The following is a 20745-nucleotide window of genomic DNA, read 5'->3' as shown; positions in this document are numbered from 1 at the left end:
TTGTTTCTACTTTACTTGTTTTGTAGCAATAGTAATTCGTTTTTATGAATTATCCGAAGTTGGTAAGAACTATCCATGAAAAAAGGAGGGAACAGCAAATAAAGGGGGGAAGTTAGAATGTACTTTCGTGGTATTTTTTAGTTTTCATATCTTTGTTTGTATACTCAAAGTATTTGTATGAGCGTACCAACAACCGCATCAGGTCTCTAAGGTTAACAGCCTCTGGTTAAGTAGAAAAAAGTAGGTAAGGGAAGTCGGCAAAATAGATCCGTAACTTCGGAAAAAGGATTGGCTCTGAGGACATTTGAGTAGAGGAAAAAGAAAAAGGGAATGGTTGAGAACAGACATATTGAAGATATTATTCGTTATTTATTCAATGAGGGGTGTTATCATTAATATTTCTGTTCTTCTTCTATTTCTTTGACCTTTCCCCTCTATTCGATATTGTTTTATTGTATCTGACAGTATGATAGAATAATATTCAAAATGTTAACATCAAGAACTGAAACGGACAAAGAGAATCCAATTATTTTATTAAAAACCATAGCATTGTGAAAAATGCCAAAAATGGTAATAATCACAATGTGATTTCTGCCCAATGCTTTGAATATCATTTTGGTGAAATTCATTTAGGCCCAGATAAATGGCGGGGGAATATACGTATGACTCTCTTGGGTTATCCAAATGCCTCGTCATCTAATTAGTGACGAGCATGAATAGATTAATAAGATTCTCACTGACCCTACATGCTATCTAGCGAAACCACAGCCAAGGGAACGGGCTTGGCAAAATCAGCGGGGAAAGAAGACCTTGTTAAGCTTTATACTCTAGTCTGGCTTTGTAAAACGACTTAAAAGGTGTAGTATAAGTGGGAGTATGGACTAAAAAAAGTTTTTACGACAGTGAAATTACCACTACTTTTAAAGTTGTTTTACTTATCTGTTGATAAGGAAATATAATTACACTTCACACTTTAAGAAAGGTGGTGTATATATATTATATGAATTAATAAGAGTAACTACTTATTTGTTCATGCTTCACTCCCATATCTTATGGAAACATAGCCAGGAGGGGAATTTGACTAGGGCGGTACATCTGTTGTTAAACTTAAACGCAGATGTCCAAAGGCAAGCTCAAAGAGAACAGAAATCTCTTGTAGACCAAAAGGGAAAAGCTTGTTTAATTTCTATTTTTAGAAAAAGTAGAAAACGTGAAAGCCGTGGCCTATCAATTCCTTTATATTTGCAAAATAACAGAATTTATTTCTTAATGTGCATATATATAGAGGTATCTGAAAAAAGTTTCTACAGGGATAACTAGCTTGTGGCTGCCGAGCGCTCCTAGCGACGTAGCTTTTTGATTCTTCGATATCAGCTTTTCCTATCATTGGGACGCAGAAGTCTCAAAGTGTCGGATTGTTCACCCGCTAATAGGGAACGTAAGCTGGGTTTAGACCTTCGTGAGATAGGTTAGTTTTACCCTACTGATGAATATTATAATTTTTTGTATATTTTTAAATATATATTGCATTGTGACAGTAATCCAACTTGGTACGAGAGGATTAGTTGGTTCAGACAATTGGTACAGCAATTGGTTGACAAACCAGTGTTGCGAAGCTAAGTCTGTTGGATAATGGCTGAACGCCTCTTAAGCCAGAAACCATGCTGATTAAACAATACTATTATCACGCTCTTTTTTGTTATAATTTTACTGCAAATGTAAAAGAGATATAATATATGTAACGCTTTTTATGATATATAAATAATCCTATTACTTAATTTCATTCCTTTCGGTTTCGGCTTATAGGAATAAAATTATGTATATTTAATTTAACAACAAAAAAGAAATTCACAAACTGTAGACGACTTTTTTGCCTCGGGGTGCTGTAAACATGAAAATAAACTTAGTTTTATGATCTGTTGAGGCTTATCCCCTGTGGTAATTGTGCTTCTTTAAATTAATAATAAATTTCAGTAATAATGAAAACATATTAATAATAAATATAAGGTCATTGTAAAAGATCATATTATTTTGTTATTTTTCTACAATTTTAACCATATAAAAATTTTACATAAAATTTATTTAAAATATTGGAACAATGGTCATTTTTTAAATGCATATATATATATTATTGCTTATATAAGTTGAGTTCATGTTTTAAATATTTTACGTGTTTGTTTTTCTATGTGTAGTGTTTGTATATTTTTTCCGTATCTATATTTATGTATATTCACATATTAATTTTGTGTTTGCATGGATGTAATGGTGTTTTATGACTTAATATAAAAGATAAAATGATAAAAAAGGAATTTTGATTTTTAAACTTTATTATTTGATCACAGTTATATGGTTAATTTTAAAGCTTATAAGTTAACTTTTTGTTATTCACTGTATAAGTTATAAAATATGACTTAAAAATTATAAGAAATGTACTAATTAATAATAAAAGTAATGTAATATACACGAATGGTGGGTGTTAAGTTTATTTAACCTTACTAATTTTACAATATATGTTATTATTCTTGCTGTAATACATGAATGGTGGGTGTTAAGTTTATTTAACCTTACTAATTTTACAATATATGTTATTATTCTTGCTATAAATTTTTTAAATATTACATTTTTATATCAATGAAATAATTTTTCAAAAAAGTAACCTGCATATAAAAATTATACGTATTGTATTTATATGTGTTTTGTTTTCAAAAAATAAAAAGCTTATAAAAATTATACATACGTATTGTATTTATATGTGTTTTGTTTTCAAAAAACAAAAAGCTTATAAAAATTATACATACGTATTGTATTTATATATGTTTTGTTTTCAAAAAATAAAAAGCTTATAAAAATTATACGTATTGTATTTATATGTGTTTTGTTTTCAAAAAACAAAAAGCTTATAAAAATTATACGTATTGTATTTATATATGTTTTGTTTTCAAAAAATAAAAAGCTTATAAAAATTATACGTATTGTATTTATATGTGTTTTGTTTTCAAAAAATAAAAAGCTTATAAAAATTTTAAGTATTATTTATGCGATTTCTGTTTCAAAAAATTAAAACCTTATAAAAATTATACGTATTGTATTTATATGTGTTTTGTTTTCAAAAAATGAAAAGCTTATAAAAATTTTAAGTATTATTTATGCGATTTCTGTTTCAAAATAATAAAATGTATACATAATCTTTATTGTATATAAGTTTAGTAGTCACCATGTATATGTACTTAAATTTTTTAAATATTTTTTTTAATTACAACCACCAATAAAACATATGTATATTATTTGATATAATTATTATATAGTTGAATAGCATAAAGTTGGAAGTTAATTTAAATAGGAGGTAATAATTTTATTATTTTTCTTTCTTATTTTTTACGTGATTTCGCTTGTGTATGAAATTTTATTTTTTTAAATATTACTTTAAAATGTTGGTAAGTTATAAAAGCTTATAAATAAATTAAAAAAAAAAAAAATTAAATTTATATGTACACATTACATAATATATATTAATTCTCATTGGAGCATGCAAAATTTTATACCAAATATAAAATGTGAGTAAAATTAATAAAAAAATTGAATAATATTATATTCAACAATGAACGAAAAACAAAAAACTATTTTTTGAAATTTAATAAATTATTTATAAGTACTTCATATTTATATAAGATCTTTGTTTTATTTAATATGAAAAAATTAAAATTTTAATTTTTTAAAAATTTTTTCATTAAGGGGAACGAACAAGATAACAAAAATATATAAATAAGAATATTAATGGATAAACGGATATATTATTCACTTATATTTTTAAGTAAACATTTGTACTGTATATATTATGTGTTATTAATATAAATGTTCTGTATAATGAATTATTAAAGTGTATATTTATGATATATTTCATGTTACGACAAAAAACATATTTATTTTGCGTTTAAAAATATAATGGGAAATTATATATATTTATTGTAATTATATTAAAATATGGGTAATATATATTGATATAACAATTATATGAAGAGAATAATATATACTAGGAATAAAGAGAAACACCATATTTGTAATATAATAACGTACGAGGACTATATTTTAATTTAATTTTTTGTATGTTTTTTGTAATAATTTTTTAGCATTCTCGAATAACATTTCTTCTTCAGAATTATTTAGTTGTACAAAATTCTTACGTAATAGTAATTTAACGAAAGATGCTACCTCCTGAAAGTTGTTTAATATATATTTTCTACCAAGATCATTTTGGTTTTTAAAATTATCAAATAATAATTTTAATATATAATTTTCAATATTTCTATACTTAACTATTCTATTATAGAATTCGTCAAGGGCAAAACGTTCTCCAGGCATTTTATTATGTCCTGAAATATTATCGCTCAGATTATGTTTTACAAGAAAATCATCATAAGTATAATTTATTACAAAATTTTCAAAAGGATTTTTATTTTTTCTTTTTCTAATACGAGACCTTTCGTTAAATGCATTAACCATGCCATCGTTTTCGTCGTCAGATTTTTTGGTATCATTTTTATTATGTGATGCATTTGTTTCATGGGAAGGTATATTTTTAGTGTAGTCGGATTTCTGATTATTTACATTGAAGAATTGTAGCTTACCAAAGACTATTTTTTCATCGTCCGATTCTTCTAATTCGTTGTATTCACTTGATGAGTCCTCAGAATCATTATGTTCTTCTTTATCATAACTTTTTAAATTTATATCATCCTCATCCAGTTCTTCATATGAATCGTAACTATCGTATTCATTGTTTTGAGGCAAGGGGCTTTTTGACTTTTGAGATTTGTAATTTTTTGATTTCGTATTTTTTTTTTTGGATTTTTTTTTTGAGGAATTTTTAATTGCTTCATATATTTCGTTAAAACCATCATCTTCTGGAACATATTCAAAATTCTCGAGAGATTCATTAAATTCTGATAGAAATGAATAATTTGTATATAATAAATCTTCTTCAAGTGATGTCACAAGTTCTGTGAAGGATTTACCAAACATATGATCTATACTAGGTCCGTAATCCACATTTGTGTTAAATGTTGGATTTTCTAGCGAAGATTGAGTTTCACAAGATAAACTTAACTCAACTATATTTAAAAATAATACTAAATTAAAAAGAATATAATATATTTTTAGTAACTTCATTTTAAAGGCAATATTGACTTGTACTCACATGTACGTTCTTTTTCATGTTTATATATATATATATATATATATGAATTATAAAAATGGATTTTCTAGTTTTAGATAAAAATATTATAAGGACTAAATAAATATTGGTTCTTTTATTGTTATAATGGTATGTACGACATTAAAAAAATATTGTACAGAAAAAATAATAAAAATTAGATTAGAATAATTTTAATTATTTTTTAAATATTTAAAAACTGTGGTTTTTTTCTGGTTAAATATAAAATATTTATGATACATCTTTTATATTATATCACTGAAGGCACATGTGGAACATACAAATATATATATTATGCGCATATATTTTTTCCTTAAAAAAGACAAAAAAAAAAAAATTAAAGTACTATAATTGTGTAATTAAAATAAGACAATAAATGTACAGTTAAAAAGTTTTATCGTTAAATATTTTAAAATAAAAATGAATTCATAATATAATTATTTTTTCATACTTATGGTTCAAATTAATAGATATTTTTAATTTTTTAATTTTAAGGGTATCTTATTAAGGGTTCTGAACCTTAAATATATAGTATATTAATTAAATTACGTAACATATACTTTAAAATTAATGTGGTTTTATTTCACTTTAATAGAATTATATCATATGAACTTGAAATATTTATTACATGTAAAATCATATTTTTACTGCAGTATTGTATTCACGCCATATGTAAAAAATTCTTTATATGCATGCAACTTCCAGATGTATAAATATAAAACATCCATTTATCTAAACATCTTATATTGCAAGCATAAAAAAAAAAATAAACAGCAAAAGAAAAAAGAACAAAAAAATCAAAAGATACTAAAAAAACAAGTGACACAAAAAAAACAAGTGACACAAAAAAAACAAGTGACACAAAAAAAACAAGTGACAAAAAAAACAAGTGACACAAAAAAAACAAGTGACACAAAAAAAACAAGTGACACAAAAAAAACAAGTGACACAAAAAAATCACAAAAAAAACAAGTGACACAAAAAAAACAAGTGACACAAAAAAATCAAAAGATACAAAAAAAACAAGTGACACAAAAAAAACAAAGTAAATGTAATAAAACAAAAATAAATAATATAAATGTTAATGTTAATCTGTAATAGATAAGTTGCGCATTTCCTTATTTATATAATATTTTTTAAATAAAATATTATATTAAATGATAACAAAAAAAATGGTACAACAGTAAAACTTTGGCAAAAAGCATTAACCAAAATTTGAGGTACTAAATAAATGTGGTCAATTTTTTTGATGTAGCTGGAAAAAAAAAAAATAATAAAAAGCCATTATCTTCATCATATTGTGTACTTGTAAAAAATAAAAATATTTTACATATTTAAATTTATATTTGTTTTTTTAGTTTCTTTTTATCAGATGTTATTAAAATAATATATTTAGAACAAGATATTTTATTTCATTAAATTTATTTATATTGTATATAAGAAGACAAAAAGGTCTTTTTAAAGAATTAAAGAACGGCTTCGTGTGAAATAATTTTTACAATGAAATAATACATTTATATATATAAAATTGAGAAAGCAATAATAATTAAGATTAAATAATAGTAAAAAGCAGATAAATTTATATTTACTCTACATAATAAAAATTCAGCGTTTAATTTAACTTATTTACACCTTTAAAAATAACAGTAGTAAAAAAGCATATAAATTTATAAGTTACTTATATAATAAAAACTAAGCGTTTAATTGAACTTTGCACCTTTAAAAATGATTGAAAATTAAAAAAAATTTCATTAAAAAATTATATTGTATAAGGGAACAATCCGAACAAAAAACAAAAAACAAAAATTGTAATTATTATGACATTTATTAATTTTTTATACGTACGAAAATAAATTTTATGTAGTATATTTTACATTATTTTATATATATATATTTTTTTTTTGTAATATTATATTTTACCCATTACAAATAATTGTAAAAATTCATGAAATTTATCACTTTTAAAAGAATTTGATGAATAAACAAGGAACAAAAAAATTATGCCTCAAAAATATTTTTCAATATAAATAATATTATATAGCATAAAATCTCATTTTTATGTAGTTAATAATTTATTGAAGAATATTTTTTTTTTTGAACTTATTTGAAATATACTGGTGAAAATGAAATAAGATATATTTATTGCACATTACATTTTATATTTTTCACTTAAAAAAGGTATTAATAAGACATATTAAGCAAATTCGAGTTCAAATAAGTTTTTATGTTTTTTTACACAATTTTCAGAAAGTTAAACAATTTTTCGCATATTCATCATTTTCCTTTTTTTTGCGTGTTTTGTATAAGCTATTAAAATGTGATATAAATATGTATTTCTATATATATATATATATATATATATATAATATGAATTGTGAATGAAGGAAAATTAATCACAAGTTATTGCACTATTTTGCATAACAGTGTGTAATAATGTTTATGAACAATAAATCCCCCCTTTTCCAAATGTATTGTATGTTACCTTTTTTTTATATTTTTCGCCTTAATAATTTAGAGAACAGTAAAAAAAATTATAACAAATAAATTATAGTTTAGACAATATTTTACATTTCACATGAGACTTATTAAGATTCAACATACTTTTTTGTTCGTTAAAATTTATTATATTTATACTTATTCATTTCAAGTAGCACTTATTTCGTTTTATTCAAAATATTTTATGTTGGTTCAGTGCATGGCCACACTAGCTTTAGGTACTTAAATTAAATGTGCAAATTAAAGGGGTGGAAAAAATAAAATAAAAAAAATGTAATAGCAGAAGGTAATTAAACTTTTTTTTTTTTTGAATGTATATTGTATTTTTTAAAAATATACGCCAAAATGTCAACTCATGTTAATGTAACTGAGGATGTACAATATATATGCATTAATTTCACATTTATGTTCCTTTTTCAAAGGTTAATATTACATGATAGGACAGAACTATTAAATAATAAATATGTGTAATTGATTTAAAAGAAAAATTATTATATTTCTACTATTTTTTTAAAATTTAGTACAAATAATAGCCATTACTAAAATTTATGATATTATATATGACAAGGTGTAAGCATGTATATTTGAATATAATGATAAGTATATTAACGTTAGTATTAATAATTGAGCCACTGAAATAATAACATTTGATTGTAAAAATTGTTATAAACATTTCAAAAAATGGGGGCATTCTAGATAACGTTTTTTATGGGGGTGGGGAACATAAGGTACATAAAAAGAGTTAATTATAATAACAACACAAATTATGAAAGAACGAAAAATATTTTAAAATAGAGCATAGTCGGTTTATCCGTTTGTACCATAAGGCACTATTTTTATTTCCGTATATATATGTATATTTTACACATTTCAGAATAACATAAATTCTTATGTAGTCGTTAAAACATTTTGAATTAAAAGAATTATACGCACTGTTAAATAAAATGTATATTTCCTATGAATAATTCTTTCAAGTGTTCATTATATTTGCACTTTTTAAATAAATATACTAATCCTTTATTATTATTTTTTTTTAATTTTTATCATGTACTATTATAGGTTCATATATTTGCATCGATGTAATTATCATAAGAAAAATACGAAAACATTATATCATTCCATGTAATATGCGCTGTAATTATAAAAAATATATATTACATAAAAGGGAAAAAACAAAAATATCTTTATTTACAAGTAGTGAATGAAAAAATATCCTATATACTTGTGCCACTAGTAACATTTTTAATATTAATTTTTGTATCCTACAAAAAGGTAAAAATTATTCTAGAAGGATATAGATTAAATTTATTTGGAAACACAGTTCAAATACTAATCTCTTTTATATGGGATTTAATTTTCATACATATGATTGTACATCGGTTTTGTTCTTGAAATACGTGAATTAAATGTGGAAAAAAAAAAAGAAGTGGATGAACTTTTTCCTTTAATATCTGTTTATTTAGAAATAAAAATATTTAAACATGTAAAAAAAATGGAAAATGTTTTACAAAGTATTTGCAATTTTAATAATAATAATATTTAAAGAAAAACATGAATTAAGGGAATGTAACATACATATATATGCTAACATAGATGTATATAAAGGCTGATATATTTTAAACAATTTCAATTTTTCAGATAGAATAATAAAAAAAATGCAAAATACTTATTTTAAGTGCGATATATGTATATATTCTCCCCTTATATATAAAGTTATATATATGCAATTTGCTGTGTTGAGAAATTATTAGTTATTATGAAAAAGAAAAAGTGTAAATTCAACTAAAGTTTATAAAAAGAGCAATTATTATACTTTTTTATATCTAGATTGGTTCAATAAATGAACACAAACACTTTTTTAATCTACATAAAATTAATCCTATGCGATTTTAAATAAGCAGTACATGTAAATTATGTCTATATACGTGGCGATACAGTAGACGAAAATTACAATAAAAAAAAATACACAAATGTGTGTTAATATAGTTTATACTTTACTATATTTCTTTTAAAAATACATAAAAGAGTTATATATAAAAAAAAAAAAAATGCTTGATATATATTATAAAAAAGTATTTTTGATAATATACAAGAGGGGTGATCAAAATATATATATACAAGGATGAAGTAAAAGAAAAAAATATGGATTAAATAAAAAAATTAAATTAAATTCAAAAAATTTTATTATATATTTTTTTTATTTTTTTAATGTGTTCTTATTGAATATTATAAGGTGTAAACAAATAAAATATATATACAGACTCTATTTTTTTTATTTTACACTACATATAATAAAATTTCATATAGTGTTATTTATGTAAAACAGTATAATATAATTTTGAAAAAACTGTTAAAAAAAAAAAAAAATTGCTGCCTTTAAGTAAATATTAAACATGTTTTTTTTCATCATTTATCATTAACATATTTATAAAGGAATAAAAAATAAATAATTAAAAAATATTTATTTACAAATGACTTTATCCTATGAAAATTTAAACATGATGTGTTTTTTATTATTTCGTAATAAACTTTAAAAGTATTAATTCAAAATTACTATATATATATTACATATACATACAAATGTATATATATTATACATATAACATATTATTATACATATAACATATGATACCTATTGGGGAAATATCCTAATTTGTTATGCGGAGCAATTTTCTTATATCGTGAATTACGAACTATTTCCAATTAATTACTATTAAGTATCAACGAGTCATAAGTAATAAATAAGAGGTATTTTAATTTTGGTCGTATTAAATTAAAGTATATTATTAAAAAAAATCCTATTTCACAAATAATTCTAATGGGTATAGGGGTATATATTTTACTAAATAATTAAAAAAATATTATTATTAAATAGTAATTATATTCTAATTTATTATTATTTGTACATGTATTTAAAAGATTAGTTAAATTTTATGTACTGTTTCATAACTAAAAAAAATAAATCATTAATATAATTTAATAATTGTTTTTTCATTATTTTCAAGGTTTTTATATGTATGTTTTTTTTATTAGTAAAAAAATGTGCCGGTGACACATGCAAAATAAAAATAAATATACCATTTTTACAAAAAATTAGTAGAATTATTACTTTTCTACTTATAAATAAAAATTAAAAAAAAATTCACATAAAAAAAATAAACGTTAGGTATATTTTCACCAAAAAAAAAAATATATATATATATTTATATATATAGGAAAAAAAAACTTAATATTGTTATTTTTTATTTTAATTTTTTTTCTTTTTACTGTTTTTATTATGAATAAAAAAAAAAAAAAATTTTAAATTAAACATATTTACTCTTTTTAGAATTTAAATACATTTAAACATTAATTTATATTTTTTTTTATAAGAACGAACTATGAAGTATAAAGTATCGGTATTATATGTTATAACAGTTTTTCTCCTAATTGCTTTTAGCGATGTGATAAAGGGAGATAACAGTAATAATGATAATAAAAAAAAGGACATGTGGAAATCAAGATTTTCTTTAGGAAAAGGAACACAAAAAACGGATGGAGATGCAAATGAGAAAAATGACAAAAACCATGATAAGGAAAAGAAGGAAAAAGGTATGGATTTTATTATTAGACTTTTTACATAAATATAATTTAAACGAATCATATGAAATATATATACTATGTATGTTACGTATGTATATGCTTGTATGAATAATATATATATATATATTTATGTATGATATATCGTATTAATGCATATGCAATTGTACAATTATTTTATCCTTTTGTAGTTATTTTATTAATTTATATGAATTATAAAAAAAAATTTCATAAATTGATTTATAATATTTCCATTATTACATAATTTTATTAATGTATATTTTGTCTTGTGAATATTTTTTAATGATGTTTTTGAATTTAATTTTTAAAAGAATTCCTAATGAATAACCTTAAAGGTGCTGATATGAACGATCCGCGAAGTGTAATGCTTTTAAAGGAAATTTACGATAAGGATAACCAATTAAGTATAATAAGTAGAAAAAAGAAAAAATATAAAACAGCTACTTTTACCTTGGGTACACTACTAACTATAATCGCAATACGAACCTTAACAGAATTTGCAGTGAAGAGTATTGCTAAATTTTTCCAGAAGGAAGGAGGTGCATTAGGTGGATTAATTTTGGATAAATGGAATCTTAATAATTTAAAAAAAGAAGCTGCATTTATTGAAACATTAGTATAATAGTATACTTGTTATATTTTTCTCCTAATTAATCGATCATCCAAAAATATGTGAAGAAGAGAAAAAAGGAATTGATAAAAAGAGTTAATAAGCGTATATTTTTAACAATTATTTTGATTTTTTATAATGGACAATATGTCTATTATTGAAATATTTATAATTTAGATTTTAAAAATATAACGAATTGATACTCCTTTTATTTAATAATATAAGTTTTATTAATTTTACTGAGTATGTATTTTTATATACATAATGCATATGTGTATGTATACATTTACATATACATATATATATGAACATATATTTTCATTTATATTGAAGAATACTATTAACTTATATTATAATGAGTTTTACTTTTAAAATAATAAGCCATAATTTTTTTTTTTTTTTTTTTTTTTCCTTTTTTTAATATTATTTTTGTGTAAAGAATTTTTTTTTTTTTTTTTTCTTTACTAAAAGAAATTGAACTAATATGTGAATGTACTCTGTTACAAAATAATTGTTTAACTGTTAGAAAGGTTGTACTTAAATGTTCATAGCATCAGCCAGTGATGGTATGTTTAGACAATTATGTTTATAGTTTTGTGAATTTTTCTTTTATACACAATATGTTCTAAAATGTTTATGCGCATAAATTAATAATTTGTATCATGTAAAATATATTTATAAAAACGTAAAATATGAAAAACAATTGAGAAAAAGTTTTTATGTATTGTAGAACAATTGGAGTTTATAAAGTTTAGAAATTTGTAGTGTTCAGAATTTAAGTAATTTATATTACTATTGAAGCGAAAATGGAGAATATTTTTAAATTAATATTATTGAATCAAAATAGGATGCCAATTTTAAATAAATAAATAAATATATATATATATATATATATATATATATATGTTTATTTTATTTTGTTTTTTTTTGAAATAAAAATATAAAGAGGATGTTGATATTAATAATTGTTATTAATTGATAAAGAAATAAAATTAAAAAGACACAATTTTTTTTTAAATGAAATTAATCAGTATTAAATGTTACAACAAAATGCTATATATTGTTACACTATTCAAATTTATCATTATATATATGACTTATTTTTGTAAACTTTATATACAGTGAAGAAAATATACATTATTATTAAATTGTTCATATTCTTATTTCTTATTTTCAACTATAAAGTAACTAGGCTTTCTAATGATGTTATGGAAATACAAAAGAAGAAAATAAATAATGCTATAAAAAAAAAAAAAAGCAATCAATTTATATATATATATATGTATAAATATACATATTATATATATATTACTATGTTTTATGGAACATTTACACTGGTACACCTATAACGTTATAAAATACTAAGAATATCTATATGAATAATGTTCCATTCGTTATATAATTACGTTCCATTTATAGGAATAAATAGCAACCTGTTCTTATTGATCTGTTTCATATATATACATATAATGGAATATTATATTCCAGGAATTTTTTTTTTATTATTTAATTATTTATTTTTAACTGTAATAATTTATTTTTTCATACAAAGCTACAGATGATAATATTGATAGTAAGGGTAATAAGGAAAATGCAGGAAATAATAATTCATTAACAAAAATTTCAAATGAGTTTAATATCAAATGGAATTACTTGAAGAAATCATTAGAAACAAACATAAAGCTAATATTAGCTAATATTAGTTAATATTACATTAAATGCTTCATTTTTTACTTTTCGCATATCCAGTAGAAAGTATACTATGATATCATTGATATGAAAACTCTTCATTAATATATTAGCAAACTTAACGCTTTTTATGAATGTTCATTTGGGCATGATACTTATTTTTTTTATATACTTGAATATATAATTATGATGAAAAAAACAGCGCATACTCTTTTTTTTTTATTTATTTTAATGTACGTACATGTATGTGTATAAATATATATATATCTATAATATTTTTGATTTACATTTTAGTAGCAAATAAATTTCAGTCTTTTGTTTTTTTTCTTTCCACTGTTAGAATTTTTACACCTACATGTACAGCTATATTGTATTTTGCTATATTTATGTATTACTAAATTTTTTTTTTTTTTTATAGTCGTTATTTTGTTAAGTATAATTTCTGTTTAGAATAGGAATTAAAGAACACTCTTCTTAATTAATGATTATGCATTTACATTATGACAAACTATGAATGTAGTAAACTTTTTTTTTTTTAATCAAAAGTAAATAAAGAAAATAACAAAATGTTATGATACGTGTAACTATATTTTTATTATTTATAATAGTAAAAAATGAAATTATGAGTATATAATAGCTGATATTAATATATATCTTTGAAATATGCTTTATGTGTTAAAAAATAAAATAGAATAACTTGAAAACTGCAACTTATTCATAATGTTATCGAATAGTGGGTAAAATTTATTTTTTTTTTTCATATACTTTTCTTTTATTAACTCATACAACACTTCTGTTCATATTGTTTAAATGCTTCATTTACATATAAGAAAAAATAAAAAAACAGCGATTTAACGTAGCATTTTAAATGAAGTTCAAATTTTCAATGGTAGGTAAAAACATTCATTTGTGCATATCCCCCTTGTAGACATATACTACTCTGATATATATTATATTGATATATAATTATAAAAAATAACTAAGTTTCAGCCAATTATTTTATAAGGAAAGCATAACATTTTTTTTTATTTGTACATAAAGATACACTTAGTACTTACGTGTTATGACATAATAATAAGATATAATTATGCACAGTAATTAAATGAAGAAGAAAAAAAAAATTATTATCAAAGGTTAAAATTGGTTAATAAATGGATGTTGTTAAGACGAAAATATAATTAAACTAAAATAATTACTAAATATAATGACGACAAAAGAGTGTGAAGCAAAAATTAAGTAACATAAAACAAAAAAAAAAAAAAAAAAAAAAAAAATAGCATTAATATTCCTCATACTATATGAAATTCAAAATTTTAATGCGAAAAAAATAGATATTATAACAAAATGAACTTGATGAAACCAAAGTAGCGTAACAAATTAATGTTGTTTTATAAAACTTTAGAAGAAAAAAGGACTATATATATAAAACAAACGTTTTTCCTAATAATTAGTGTACTTTAGATAATGGTTGAGAAGTATTCTATAAATATAAAATTAAGATGAAGCCGTTTCACTTTATCTAAATGAAGAATAATATTGAAATAAAACAGATTATCGTAGTTATACTGTCTTTTATATGAAACGTTATTATTATAATTCTAGAAGAAGTTTTATTGTCTCATTAAAAAAAAAACAAAGTATGGTAAGTTTATTACTACTTTATACTTCAACGTAAAAAAAAAAAGAAAAAAAAAAGGATTTAAAATTAGAAATAAAAAAACACTAAATGGCAGGGAATAATAAAATTATTGAAAGTATATATGTTATTGTATTATAAACGAATAAGAAGTGTTCATTAAACATTTTATTTTTAATTAGTATTCAAAAAATAATTAATGTCATAACATAAAAGATGTTAAATCATTGTTACAAATGTAAATAAAAACAAATATATCCCCAACAGCTTCATTTTTCTTAAATGAAGCACATATAGAGAACTACGGCAATGCTATTTAGTACTTGATAATAAGGTAATTCTCATAATTACTAATATAAAAAATGGTCAAATTATATACATAACACATATATATGTATATATAAATACATACACGTTCACCAAACTACCCACAAAGGCAAAATATAGTGTCAATTTTGTTATTACTCTTAAACCTTATAATCAAAAACTAATAATTAAACTAAAAAAAAATAAAGGTGTACTTAAAAATTAAAATTTAAATGGCATGTTAATAAACAAATAAATAAATATATATATTTATTTAAAAAAAGAAATCGTACAATTTTTTTTTTAAACTGTACACAATTTTTTTAACGTTAATTTTTTTCTATTTATTCATAGTCTTGCAAATTTTTAGTCGGTAGCATTTTTTGTTTTCCAGGTATTCCTCTTTTTTTTTTTTTTTTATATTTTATAAGCATGTATTTTCATTCAGAGGGGTTAGTGACATAAATAAAAAGTATAATATAGAATATAAGAGTAGCATTTGTTTAAAATTATTACTTACATTTTACAGTCAGTTTTCCAAATTATTAAGTTTTTCTTCTTCTCCTTCCTCTTCATTTATGGGCTGTCGTTCCCTGTGGTAATCTCGTCGGATAAAAGATAAAATCTTTTTCTTTTTTTTAAATTTTTTTTCTAAATTTCTTTCTTCACATACTTTATCCTTGTCCAATTTTTCTATTTGTTCATATTCAATTTGATTCTGTTCAAGCCATGTATCCAAGTTATTCTGACTAAAGCATTTATCTATCAGTATATCTATCCATTCATTTACTACATTTCTTTTTTTTCTTATCCACACACACCATCTTTTCCATTTATTATATATGTTTAGATCTTCTTTCATTTGTACCCAATTACTCCATTCTCGTTTCTCCCTAGTAACTCTTTCTTTCCATATTTCCCATTTTTGCTTCTTCCAAAAATGAATCCACTTCATATAATGTGTCTTTTCCCAATTAATCCAATATTCATCTTCTTGACGTTTCCAGTCAGACATTAACCACTGAAGTATTTTGCTATTTTTCCAATGAATCCATTGTTTTACTACCAATGAGTTCATATACGTTTCTTTTTCACGTAACCAGTGTTTCCATTGGGCATAAATGGTATCTTTTATTTCTTTTCTTAAAGATTCTTTCATCTCATTTTTGTCTTTTAATTTTTGTTTAAAACATATACATTTATATAGATCATTTAAAGTATCAGCATTCATCCAATTATCTTCCATCATTTTCATCCATTGTTCCAATTCTTTGTCTTTCTCTTCAAGCCATTTAAGTTTTTCATCTTCTATCTGCACATTTAAAAGCTGCCATTCATTTTCAATTCCATTCATAAAGTTAATCCATTCATTACTTTTCCATTTTTCTAATTCTTCTTCATCTTCTGGTAACTCTTGTTCTACTTCTTTTCTGTTTTCTTCTTCTATTTGGATTTTTACATTCTCTCTATTTCCTTCTAATTTTTGTTCCTTTTCTTTTGTTAGTTCTTCTTTGTTGTCCTCTTCACCTTCGCTTACATCATAATATATATCCTCTTCCTCCTCCCCCTCCTCTTTTTCTTGTTCCTTTATTTCTTGTACTTTTACTTCATGTTCTTTCCACTTTATTGCATTTTTAGCTGAGAATAGTGTATTTATGTTAAATTTTTGAAATGTAGCCTAAAGGTTTAAAAAAAAAAAAAAAAAATGTTTGTAAAATTTACGGGAAATTTATAAAAAAATAAATTTTATATTATATTAAAAAAATTATAACTTTAGCTCTTATATAGAATTAATTAAAAAGAAATAATAATAAAATAAAATTCAATAAAATCATTCGAATGACATAATAATTTGGATATAGGAATTTTATTATCTTACTATAAAAATAAACCTTAAAAAGACAAAGAATAAAGAAATAAGAAAGGTTGCGTATACATATGTATGTTTAGAATTGAAATCTATTAGTGAAGAATATTTATTTATATCTGATGAACATGCAGAGAAAACCTTTTCTACCAAACAACTTGATAAATTATTAGACTGTTCCATATTTTCATAAATTTCTCAATATATATAATTCTAACAATACGCCTTTCTGTTGCCAGTTATGTTGCCTATTTTTCTTTAAATTTTCCACTCAGTTTTTCGCTCAATTCTCTTCTAATTAATATAAATTATATTCTGGATATTTTCATAAAATTTTTGTTATTACTGAAGTATGTTTATACACATTCCATATTTTTACATTTCCTTCTGTGTTGCAAGAAAAAGGGATATTTAAGTTTGACTATTATAGAATAACACAAAAAAAAAATAAAAAATATAATAAAATTAAAAAAACACACACAAAACAAAATTTAATACAAATAACTATAAGTACTTAAACATCTTCTCAAAAGAATAATGTGCACACTAATTATATAAAACCTAATAACATGTTTTATTTTCATTCAATTTTATTTTTTAACTAATAAATCATAATAAAATAAAAGGATAAATATTTTAACAAATTTATTAAAAAATAAATTTTATTTATAGGGTAACTTTTATTTTTATGAATATTTCGAAGCTCCTATCAAAGTGCTATATCAAATTTTAATTTCTCTATGTTTACTTTCTCATTTACAAACTTAATTTTACAAATAAAAAATAAAATTGTTCAGAAAATTAGTTCACAAAAATTACGATTATTTATGACTTATTTAAAACAATTAATACAATAGAACCTTTTGTTTAGGTGTGTTGTAATAATTCATTCATACTTTTATGGATGAATGAACTATTTATTTTATTATATTAATATACTTATGAAAACAGTTCTTTACAAAACTTTAAATATATGCTTCTAATTTACCGGAGTGCTTTCATTTTTATTTATTTAACCTTGGGTTCATAGTTATAACTTTCTTCCATATAAAATTATATATATTAAAAATTTTAGTATTTGGTATATAGTTAAATATTAAAGTTTCTAATATAAATTTAAATAGAACATATATAAATTACAACTAAACTTCAGAAAAAAAGATAAAAAAAACATATAAATAAAAACAAAATAAAAGAAAATAAAGAAACAAAATATGGATAAACTTTAATTTTTATAGTTGTAACATATTCACAGTTCTTTTATCTCTTACCTTTAAATATATTTTGTATAAATATATTCCTTTTTTATCTGATATTCTAGTATATAATTATATTTTACTATTTATGAATATAATATATACATAACATTATATTATATATATATATATATATATATATCTATATATAACACAGGCAAAAATAGTAACATTAGTAACAAATTTAGATGTATAACTTTATAAATAAAAAAAAAAAATGTACAGTTTTTTTTATAAAATAGCGTTGCAAATAATTTATTATTAGGTTTAATTATTGTTTTACCCCCCTATTACTGGCTTGCCTTAATTTTTCTTTTTTTCTGTAATTGGAGTATAATTTTTTTTTTTAGTTATAATATTAAAAAATTTTAATAAAAATAGAACGAAACACACGCAAAATAACTAAAAATAATTTGGGAACTCATGAATATAAAATTAATAATATAATATAGTAATTTTTTGATAGCGCATAAAAAAACTACAAAATATATTTAATTATTTTATACTTTTTTTCTTGTTAAAATTTTTTTATATTTTTTTGAAAAAAGAATATAATTTTGCTCATTTTTCTTTCTAACAATTACACCTTTTTATAAGAATTAGTATTTTAACATCGTTACAAATATATTTTAAAAGGTGGTTATAGGTAAAAATAAGCTAACTTATTTATAATATTGTGTATTGATTAACATTCAATGTTATTGTTTTTGTAAATTATTGTTATTGTAAATAACTAATGAATTCTTCCGCACTTCTTTTTAAGAAATTTTTCTTCATTCACAAAGAAAAATGAATCGATATATATATTTACCTATATGTATAGATAAATATATTGAAAAAGAATTTTTTTTTAATTATGTACATTAAAAAAAAAAAAATATATTAAGATTAAGATTAATTTTAAAAATCTTAAAGATAACAATACGCATTTTATTTATATAATTGCTGGGATGTATTGTATTTCATATAAAGCTTATTAAAGGCGATTTTTCTGTCTTTATTATTTCTCAGAATTATTATAATTTATATTTTAGCACTTGTAACAAGTTAATACTCCAGAAATATTTATGAGGGAATTATAAAGAATTACGCAGGTTAGAGTTTTTAGGAAAAAACAAGACAGCGCGTAATTTGATATGTGTATATATAAGCATATAACTATTACTATAAAAACGAAAAAAATATATAATTCCCTTTAAGGATGAATTAATTATATTTATACGCAACGGTATTTGCGATGCGTTAACTTATAGAAGGTATTTTTCTTATATGTGGATAAAAACAAACTACGAATACAAGTAATCGTAAAATGTATATTATATATTATATGCTTGAATTGGAAAGATATGAACTTTAATTGAACGAAGTTATTAAAAGATATTTTAGATACATCCCTTGAAGGAACGCTATATATTCAAAAAATTTTATTTAAAATAAAATGTTTTAGCAAATGTTCATAGTTATTAATTAATTCTGTAAGAAAAAAAAAAAAAAATTTGAGACATATTTTATTAGCTATATTACATTTCAGTATACAAAATTAGTACAAATATTAAAAATATTACTAATAAAATTAAAATGTTATTTTTACATTTTATATTAATTTGATTCCCTAAATATGCTAGAAGGAAGTTAAGGAATATGTTGATACAAAAATGTTGGTTTATGTGTTTAAAAAAGAGAAGAAAAAAAAAAGTGCAAAATGAGATAAAAGTTTGGTAACATCTATACATTATTACATATTCCATTATTTTTCATGTAATAAAAAATGTTAGGTTTAAATGGGAAAAATGATTTAAAAAAAAAAAAAAAAAAAAAAAACTAAAACAATGTTTATATTCAACAGAATAGACATCTTCTATTAGTTATAAATTTGGTGGTACTAAAAAAAGACTTAAAAAGTATGAAAATGTTTAAGACGTTTACTTTCCAATATTTAAATATACTTTTCTATTTAATTATAGACCTCGGTATATACAAATATATAAATATATATTGTTGTTCATACACGTTTAATGATATATTTATACCTAATAATACTATGTGCAAAAATTAATTAGATATATACACCAATAC

General features: G+C 21.6%; 3 protein-coding genes across 3 annotated transcripts, besides 5 other annotated features; 1 reads left to right on the top strand and 2 right to left on the bottom strand.

Annotated features, from left to right (window-relative positions):
* The first annotated feature begins 141 nt into the window (after positions 1-141).
* Positions 142-211: a sequence feature (Protein overlapping with rRNA (MKS88_001284, KAI4839932.1) was converted to a misc_feature.).
* Positions 212-547: 336 nt separating this feature from the next.
* Positions 548-691: a sequence feature (Protein overlapping with rRNA (MKS88_001284, KAI4839932.1) was converted to a misc_feature.).
* Positions 692-1064: 373 nt separating this feature from the next.
* Positions 1065-1287: a sequence feature (Protein overlapping with rRNA (MKS88_001284, KAI4839932.1) was converted to a misc_feature.).
* Positions 1288-1374: 87 nt separating this feature from the next.
* Positions 1375-1468: a sequence feature (Protein overlapping with rRNA (MKS88_001284, KAI4839932.1) was converted to a misc_feature.).
* A 97-nt stretch (positions 1469-1565) lies between these two features.
* Positions 1566-1633: a sequence feature (Protein overlapping with rRNA (MKS88_001284, KAI4839932.1) was converted to a misc_feature.).
* A 2453-nt stretch (positions 1634-4086) lies between these two features.
* Positions 4087-5166, bottom strand: MKS88_001283 (sporozoite invasion-associated protein 2; the record flags this gene model as incomplete). The annotated part of the gene is made up of 1 exon (XM_067214196.1): positions 4087-5166. One exon carries the CDS (start codon positions 5164-5166, stop codon positions 4087-4089), a length of 1080 nt encoding a protein of 359 aa, XP_067074656.1.
* Positions 5167-11085: 5919 nt separating this feature from the next.
* Positions 11086-11927, top strand: MKS88_001282 (uncharacterized protein; the record flags this gene model as incomplete). Its single annotated transcript, XM_067214195.1, has 2 exons — positions 11086-11296; positions 11617-11927. 2 exons carry the CDS (start codon positions 11086-11088, stop codon positions 11925-11927), a joined length of 522 nt encoding a protein of 173 aa, XP_067074655.1.
* Positions 11928-16075: 4148 nt separating this feature from the next.
* MKS88_001281 (tryptophan-rich antigen) lies at positions 16076-17596 on the bottom strand (the record flags this gene model as incomplete). Its single annotated transcript, XM_067214194.1, has 2 exons — positions 16076-17224; positions 17555-17596. The coding sequence occupies 2 exons, from the start codon at positions 17594-17596 to the stop codon at positions 16076-16078; spliced, it is 1191 nt and encodes a 396-aa protein (XP_067074654.1).
* Positions 17597-20745: the final 3149 nt, after the last annotated feature.

Source organism: Plasmodium brasilianum, chromosome 5 (assembly GCF_023973825.1).
Source record: "Plasmodium brasilianum strain Bolivian I chromosome 5, whole genome shotgun sequence".
NCBI lineage: Eukaryota > Apicomplexa > Aconoidasida > Haemosporida > Plasmodiidae > Plasmodium > Plasmodium brasilianum.
This window is presented reverse-complemented; position numbering and strand designations above follow the sequence as displayed.